Source organism: Taudactylus pleione, unplaced genomic scaffold, assembly GCF_031769625.1.
Source record: "Taudactylus pleione unplaced genomic scaffold, aTauple2 ptg001433l, whole genome shotgun sequence".
Lineage (NCBI taxonomy): Eukaryota > Metazoa > Chordata > Amphibia > Anura > Myobatrachidae > Taudactylus > Taudactylus pleione.
In genome coordinates this window covers 1-10,000 of record NW_028285832.1, presented here as the reverse complement: position 1 = coordinate 10,000, position 10,000 = coordinate 1, and the positions used below count along the sequence as shown (strand labels likewise).

The 10,000-nt window shown below is 54.1% G+C and overlaps 1 protein-coding gene across 1 annotated transcript in view; it reads right to left on the bottom strand.

Moving 5' to 3' along the window:
- PDXK (pyridoxal kinase) overlaps positions 1–1,717 on the bottom strand; it is a 79,488-nt gene extending 77,771 nt beyond the window's left edge. The window contains exons 1-2 of the mRNA XM_088463714.1: positions 1,657–1,717; positions 1,399–1,503 (exon numbers count right to left, since the gene is read on the bottom strand). Coding sequence (XP_088319840.1) covers positions 1,399–1,503; positions 1,657–1,717 — 166 coding nt within the window. The remainder of the gene's footprint in view (positions 1–1,398; positions 1,504–1,656) is intronic.
- Positions 1,718–10,000: the final 8,283 nt, after the last annotated feature.

The window sequence follows — 10,000 nt, the reverse complement described above, 5'->3', positions numbered from 1 at the left end:
AGCTCCCGGCAGAGTACAGGAGAGAGAGAGAGAGCTCCCGGCAGAGTACAGGAGAGAGAGAGAGAGAGAGCTCCCGGCAGAGTACAGGAGAGAGAGAGAGAGAGAGACACACAGCAGAGTAAGAGAGAGAGATAGAGAGAGAGAGAGAGACAGCAGAGGAGTAAGAGAGAGAGAGAGAGAGAGAGAGAGAGAGAGAGAGAGAGAGAGAGAGAGCTCCCGGCAGAGTACAGGAGAGAGAGAGAGAGAGAGAGAGAGACACACAGCAGAGTATGAGAGAGAGAGAGAGAGAGAGACAGCAGAGGAGTAAGAGAGAGAGAGAGAGAGAGCTCCCGGCAGAGTACAGGAGAGAGAGAGAGAGAGAGAGAGAGCTCCCGGCAGAGTACAGGAGAGAGAGAGAGAGAGAGAGAGCTCCCGGCAGAGTACAGGAGAGAGAGAGAGAGAGAGCTCCTGGCAGAGTACAGGAGAGAGAGAGAGAGACACAGCAGAGTATGAGAGAGAGAGAGAGAGAGAGAGACACAGCAGAGTATGAGAGAGAGAGAGAGAGAGAGCTCCCGGCAGAGTACAGGAGAGAGAGAGAGAGAGACAGCAGAGGAGTAAGAGAGAGAGAGAGAGAGACAGCAGAGGAGTAAGAGAGAGAGAGAGAGAGAGAGACAGCAGAGGAGTAAGAGAGAGAGAGAGAGAGAGAGACAGCAGAGGAGTAAGAGAGAGAGAGAGAGAGAGACAGCAGAGGAGTATAAGAGAGAGAGAGAGAGACAGCAGAGGAGTATAAGAGAGAGAGAGAGAGACAGCAGAGGAGTATAAGAGAGAGAGAGAGAGAGAGAGAGAGAGACAGCAGAGGAGTATAAGAGAGAGAGAGAGACAGCAGAGGAGTATAAGAGAGAGAGAGAGAGAGAGAGAGAGACAGCAGAGGAGTAAGAGAGAGAGAGAGAGAGACAGCAGAGGAGTAAGAGAGAGAGAGAGAGAGAGAGCTCCCGGCAGAGTACAGGAGAGAGAGAGAGAGCTCCCGGCAGAGTACAGGAGAGAGAGAGCTCCCGGCAGAGTACAGGAGAGAGAGAGAGAGCTCCCGGCAGAGTACAGGAGAGAGAGAGCTCCCGGCAGAGTACAGGAGAGAGAGAGAGAGCTCCCGGCAGAGTACAGGAGAGAGAGAGAGAGCTCCCGGCAGAGTACAGGAGAGAGAGAGAGAGCTCCCGGCAGAGTACAGGAGAGAGAGAGAGAGCTCCCGGCAGAGTACAGGAGAGAGAGAGAGAGCTCCCGGCAGAGTACAGGAGAGAGAGAGAGAGCTCCCGGCAGAGTACAGGAGAGAGAGAGCTCCCAGCAGAGTACAGGAGAGCGCCAGTAATGACAGCAGCAGGTACAGTCAGTAGCAGTGAGGAGTACACACATGATGATATAGTTCACCTGTCAGCACATAGTCATACTGTGTGACCCCGTTCAGTCTCAGACCCTCGTACAGCTCCTGAAGCTCCTCAGCATTGAGTACTTGCCCCTTCCAGTGATCGTACCCTGGGAAAGGGGCAAGAGGAATGTCAGCTTGTGGACCAAGGAGATCCTGCTCAGGCAGAGAATAGGAGGGTGGACATGGTCACATTCAGAATCAGAGAACTGACACAAAGCGGCCACAAGGGGACAGCGACGCTCAGCGGGAAGAGGACTCACCGGTGTGGTTGGAGAACTGGACTGAATTTACTGTGTCCACCTCGAACCCCAATACCTGCATGAGAAGAGGGGAGCAGTGAGAAGAGGGGAGCAGTGAGAAGAGGGGAGCAGTGAGAAGAGGGGAGCAGTGAGAGACGGTCACAGGAGGCGCAGGAGTAACTAAGGGCAGCAGTAATGGGGATACTCAATATGGCGCCTGTTACACCAAATACTATGGGAGAGAACATGGGAATAGTCTGCCAGCAGCCTTATAACACCCCCCACTCTAATTCTGCCGCCTGCACCGCCAAATTCACGTTCTATACTATATGGGCCAACGTACGGAGAGAAGAGAGTCCGGGAACGTCCTATGCAGCCCGACACCAGAATAAGCCCCACTACTCTCACACAGAACCCTATCCCCCCCCCTCTCTCACACAGACCCCTATCCCCCCCCCCTCTCTCACACAGACCCCTATCCCCCCCCTCTCTCTCACACAGACCCCTATCCCCCCCATCTCTCTCACACACAGACCCCTATCTCCCCCTCATCTCTCTCACACACAGACCCCTATCCCCCCCTCATCTCTCTCACACACAGACCCCTATCCCCCCTCATCTCTCTCACACACAGACCCCTATCCCCCCCTCATCTCTCACACAGACCCCTATCCCTCCCATCTCTCTCACACAGACCCCTATACCCCCCCCTCATCTCTCTCACACACACACACAGACCTCTATCCCCTCATCTCTCACACACACACACAGACCCCTATCCCCTCATCTCTCACACACACACACAGACCCCTATCCCCTCATCTCTCACACACACACACACACAGACCCCTATCCCCTCATCTCTCTCACACACACAGACCCCTATCCCCTCATCTCTCTCACACACACACAGACCCCTATCCCCTCATCTCTCACACACACACAGACCCCTATCCCCTCATCTCTCTCACACACACACAGACCCCTATCCCCTCATCTCTCTCACACACACACAGACCCCTATCCCCTCATCTCTCTCACACACACACACCCCTATCCCCTCATCTCTCTCACACACACAGACCCCTATCCCCTCATCTCTCTCACACACACACAGACCCCTATCCCCTCATCTCTCTCTCACACACAGACCCCTATCCCCTCATCTCTCTCACACACACACACAGACCCCTATCCCCTCATCTCTCTCACACACACACACAGACCCCTATCCCCTCATCTCTCTCTCACACACACACACAGACCCCTATCCCCTCATCTCTCTCACACACACACACAGACCCCTATCCCCTCATCTCTCTCACACACAGACCCCTATCCCCTCATCTCTCTCACACACAGACCCCTATCCTCTCATCTCTCACACACACACACACAGACCCCTATCCCCTCATCTCTCTCACACACACACACACAGACCCCTATCCCCTCATCTCTCTCACACACACACACAGACCCCTATCCCCTCATCTCTCTCACACACACAGACCCCTATCCTCTCATCTCTCTCACACACACAGACCCCTATCCCCTCATCTCTCTCATACACACACAGACCCCTATCCCCTCATCTCTCACACACACACACAGACCCCTATCCCCTCATCTCTCTCTCACACACACACAGACCCCTATCCCCTCATCTCTCACACACACACAGACCCCTATCCCCTCATCTCTCTCACACACACACACAGACCCCTATCCCCTCATCTCTCTCACACACACACAGACCCCTATCCCCTCATCCCTCATCTCTCTCTCACACACAGACCCCTATCCCCTCATCTCTCTCACACACACACACAGACCCCTATCCCCTCATCTCTCTCACACACACACACAGACCCCTATCCCCTCATCTCTCTCTCACACACACACACAGACCCCTATCCCCTCATCTCTCTCACACACACACACAGACCCCTATCCCCTCATCTCTCTCACACACAGACCCCTATCCCCTCATCTCTCTCACACACAGACCCCTATCCTCTCATCTCTCACACACACACACACAGACCCCTATCCCCTCATCTCTCTCACACACACACACACAGACCCCTATCCCCTCATCTCTCTCACACACACACACAGACCCCTATCCCCTCATCTCTCTCACACACACAGACCCCTATCCTCTCATCTCTCTCACACACACAGACCCCTATCCCCTCATCTCTCTCATACACACACAGACCCCTATCCCCTCATCTCTCACACACACACACAGACCCCTATCCCCTCATCTCTCTCTCACACACACACAGACCCCTATCCCCCTCATCTCTCACACACACACAGACCCCTATCCCCTCATCTCTCTCACACACAGACCCCCTATCCCCTCATCTCTCTCACACACACACACAGACCCCCTATCCCCTCATCTCTCTCACACACACACACAGACCCCTATCCCCCTCATCTCTCTCACACACACACACAGACCCCTATCCCCTCATCTCTCTCACACACACACACAGACCCCTATCCCCTCATCTCTCACACACACACAGACCCCTATCCCCTCATCTCTCACACACAGACCCCTATCCCCTCATCTCTCTCACACACACACACAGACCCCTATCCCCTCATCTCTCCTCACACACACACAGACCCCTATCCCCTCATCTCTCTCACACACACACACACAGACCCCCTATCCCCTCATCTCTCTCACACACACACAGACCCCTATCCCCTCATCTCTCTCACACACACACACAGACCCCTATCCCCTCATCTCTCACACACACACACACAGACCCCTATCCCCTCATCTCTCTCACACACACACAGACCCCTATCCCCTCATCTCTCCACACACACACAGACCCCTATCCCCTCATCTCTCTCACACACACACACAGACCCCTATCCCCTCATCTCTCACACACACACACACAGACCCCTATCCCCTCATCTCTCTCACACACACAGACCCCTATCCCCTCATCTCTCTCTCACACACACAGACCCCTATCCCCTCATCTCTCTCACACACACACAGACCCCTATCCCCTCATCTCTCTCATACACACAGACCCCTATCCCCTCATCTCTCTCATACACACAGACCCCTATCCCCTCATCTCTCTCATACACACACAGACCCCTATCCTCTCATCTCTCTCACACACACACAGACCCCTATCCCCTCATCTCTCTCATACACACAGACCCCTATCCCCTCATCTCTCTCATACACACAGACCCCTATCCCCTCATCTCTCTCACACACACACACAGACCCCTATCCTCTCATCTCTCTCACACACACACAGACCCCTATCCCCTCATCTCTCTCACACACACACACAGACCCCTATCCCCTCATCTCTCTCACACACACGACACAGACCCCCATCCCCTCATCTCTCACACACACACAGACCCCCTATCCCCTCATCTCTCTCACACACACACACAGACCCCTATCCCCTCATCTCTCACACACACACACACAGACCCCTATCCCCTCATCTCTCTCTCACACACAGACCCCTATCCCCTCATCTCTCTCACACACACACACAGACCCCTATCCCCTCATCTCTCTCACACACACAGACCCCTATCCCCCTCATCTCTCTCACACACACACAGACCCCTATCCTCTCATCTCTCTCACACACACACAGACCCCTATCCCCTCATCTCTCTCATACACACAGACCCCTATCCCCTCATCTCTCTCATACACACAGACCCCTATCCCCTCATCTCTCTCACACACACACACAGACCCCTATCCTCTCATCTCTCTCACACACACACAGACCCCTATCCCCTCATCTCTCTCACACACACACACAGACCCCTATCCCCTCATCTCTCTCATACACACAGACCCCTATCCCCTCATCTCTCACACACACACACAGACCCCTATCCCCTCATCTCTCACACACAGACCCCCTATCCCCTCATCTCTCTCACACACACACAGACCCCCTATCCCCTCATCTCTCTCACACACACACACAGACCCCTATCCCCCTCATCTCTCTCACACACACACAGACCCCTATCCCCTCATCTCTCTCACACACACACAGACCCCTATCCCCTCATCTCTCTCATACACACAGACCCCTATCCCCTCATCTCTCTCACACACACACAGACCCCTATCCCCTCATCTCTCTCACACACACACACAGACCCCTATCCCTCATCTCTCACACACAGACCCCTATCCCCTCATCTCTCTCACACACACACACAGACCCCTATCCCCTCATCTCTCTCACACACACACAGACCCCTATCCTCTCATCTCTCTCACACACACACAGACCCCTATCCCCTCATCTCTTTCACACACACACACAGACCCCTATCCCCTCATCTCTCACACACACACACACAGACCCCTATCCCCTCATCTCTCTCACACACACACAGACCCCTATCCCCTCATCTCTCACACACACACAGACCCCTATCCTCTCATCTCTCTCACACACACACAGACCCCTATCCCCTCATCTCTCTCACACACACACAGACCCCTATCCCCTCATCTCTCTCACACACACACACAGACCCCTATCCCCTCATCTCTCACACACACACACACAGACCCCTATCCCCTCATCTCTCTCACACACACAGACCCCTATCCCCTCATCTCTCTCTCACACACACAGACCCCTATCCCCTCATCTCTCTCATACACACACAGACCCCTATCCCCTCATCTCTCTCACACACACACAGACCCCCTATCCCCTCATCTCTCTCATACACACAGACCCCTATCCCCTCATCTCTCTCATACACACAGACCCCTATCCCCTCATCTCTCTCATACACACACAGACCCCTATCCCTCTCATCTCTCTCACACACACACAGACCCCTATCCCCTCATCTCTCTCATACACACAGACCCCTATCCCCTCATCTCTCTCATACACACAGACCCCTATCCCCTCATCTCTCTCACACACACACACAGACCCCTATCCTCTCATCTCTCTCACACACACACAGACCCCTATCCCCTCATCCTCTCTCACACACACACACAGACCCCTATCCCCTCATCTCTCTCACACACACACAGACCCCCTATCCCCTCATCTCTCACACACACACAGACCCCTATCCCCTCATCTCTCTCACACACACACACAGACCCCTATCCCCTCATCTCTCTCACACACACACACAGACCCCTATCCCCTCATCTCTCTCATACACACAGACCCCTATCCCCTCATCTCTCTCACACACACACAGACCCCTATCCCCTCATCTCTCTCACACACACACAGACCCCTATCCCCTCATCTCTCTCACATACACAGACCCCTATCCCCTCATCTCTCTCACACACACAGACCCCTATCCCCTCATCTCTCTCACACACAGACCCCTATCCCCTCATCTCTCACACACACACACACACACAGACCCCTATCCCCTCATCTCTCTCACACACACACAGACCCCTATCCCCTCATCTCTCTCACACACACACACAGACCCCTATCCCCTCATCTCTCTCACACACACACAGACCCCTATCCCCTCATCTCTCACACACACACACACACACAGACCCCTATCCTCTCATCTCTCTCACACACACACAGACCCCTATCCCCTCATCTCTCTCACACACACACACAGACCCCTATCCCCCTCATCTCTCTCACACACACACAGACCCCTATCCCCTCATCTCTCTCACACACACACACAGACCCCTATCCCCTCATCTCTCTCACACACACACACAGACCCCTATCCCCTCATCTCTCTCACACACACACACAGACCCCCCTATCCTCTCATCTCTCTCACACACACACAGACCCCTATCCCTCTCATCTCTCTCACACACACACAGACCCCTATCCCCTCATCTCTCACACACACAGACCCCTATCCCCTCATCTCTCTCACACACACACACACACACAGACCCCTATCCCCTCATCTCTCTCACACACAGACCCCTATCCCCTCATCTCTCACACACACACACACAGACCCCTATCCCCTCATCTCTCTCACACACACACAGACCCCCTATCCCCTCATCTCTCTCTCACACACACACACACAGACCCCTATCCCCTCATCTCTCTCACACACACACAGACCCCCTATCCCCTCATCTCTCTCACACACACAGACCCCTATCCCCTCATCTCTCTCACACACACACACAGACCCCTATCCCCTCATCTCTCTCACACACACAGACCCCTATCCCCTCATCTCTCACACACACAGACCCCTATCCCCTCATCTCTCACACACACACACACACAGACCCCTATCCCCTCATCTCTCTCTCACACACACACACACAGACCCCTATCCCCTCATCTCTCTCACACACACACAGACCCCTATCCCCTCATCTCTGTCACACACACAGACCCCTATCCCCTCATCTCTCACACACACACAAAGACCCCTATCCCCTCATCTCTCTCACACACACACACAGACCCCTATCCCCTCATCTCTCTCACACACACACAGACCCCCTATCACCTCATCTCTCTCACACACACACAGACCCCTATCCCCTCATCTCTCTCACACACACACAGACCCCCATCACCTCATCTCTCTCACACACACACAGACCCCTATCCCCTCATCTCTCTCACACACACACAGACCCCCATCCCCTCATCTCTCTCACACACACACACCCCTATCCCCTCATCTCTCTCACACACACACAGACCCCTATCCCCTCATCTCTCACACACACACACACACACACAGACCCCCATCCCCTCATCTCTCTCACACACACACACAGACCCCTATCCCCTCATCTCTCTCACACACACACACAGACCCCTATCCCTCTCATCTCTCTCACACACACACAGACCCCTATCCCTCTCATCTCTCTCACACACACACAGACCCCTATCCCCTCATCTCTCTCACACACACAGACCCCTATCCCCTCATCTCTCACACACACACACACAGACCCCTATCCCCTCATCTCTCTCACACACACACAGACCCCTATCCCCTCATCTCTCTCACACACACACAGACCCCTATCCCCTCATCTCTCTCACACACACACACAGACCCCTATCCCCTCATCTCTCTCACACACACAGACCCCTATCCCCTCATCTCTCACACACACACACACAGACCCCTATCCCCTCATCTCTCTCTCACACACACACACACAGACCCCTATCCCCTCATCTCTCTCACACACACACAGACCCCTATCCCCTCATCTCTGTCACACACACAGACCCCTATCCCCTCATCTCTCACACACACACACAGACCCCTATCCCCTCATCTCTCTCACACACACACACAGACCCCTATCCCCTCATCTCTGCTCACACACACAGACCCCTATCCCCTCATCTCTCTCACACACACACAGACCCCCATCACCTCATCTCTCTCACACACACACAGACCCCTATCCCCCATCTCTCTCACACACACAGACCCCTATCCCCTCATTTCTCTCACACACACACACAGACCCCTATCCCCCTCATCTCTCTCACACACACACAGACCCCTATCCCCCCATCTCTCTCACACACACAGACCCCTATCCCCTCATCTCTCTCACACACACACAGACCCCTATCCCCTCATCTCTCTCTCACACACACACAGACCCCTATCCCCTCATCTCTCACACACACAGACCCTATCCCTCATCTCTCTCACACACACACAGACCCCTATCCCCTCATCTCTCTCACACACACAGACCCCTATCCCCTCATCTCTCTCACACACACACAGACCCCTATCCCCTCATCTCTCTCACACACACACAGACCCCTATCCCCTCATCTCTCTCACACACACACACAGACCCCTATCCCCTCATCTCTCTCACACACACACAGACCCCTATCCCCTCATCTCTCTCACACACACACACAGACCCCTATCCCCCCATCTCTCTCATACACACAGACCCCTATCCCCTCATCTCTCTCACACAACACACAGACCCCTATCCCCTCATCTCTCTCACACACACACAGACCCCCATCCTCTCATCTCTCTCACACACACACAGACCCCTATCCCCTCATCTCTCTCAACACACACACAGACCCCTATCCCCTCATCTCTCTCACACACACACAGACCCCTATCCCCTCATCTCTCTCACACACACACACAGACCCCTCATCCCCTCATCTCTCTCACACACACACACACAGACCCCTATCCCTCATCTCTCTCACACACAGACCCCCATCCCCTCATCTCTCTCACACACACAGACCCCTATCCCCCTCATCTCTCTCACACACACACACACAGACCCCTATCCCCCCATCTCTCTCATACA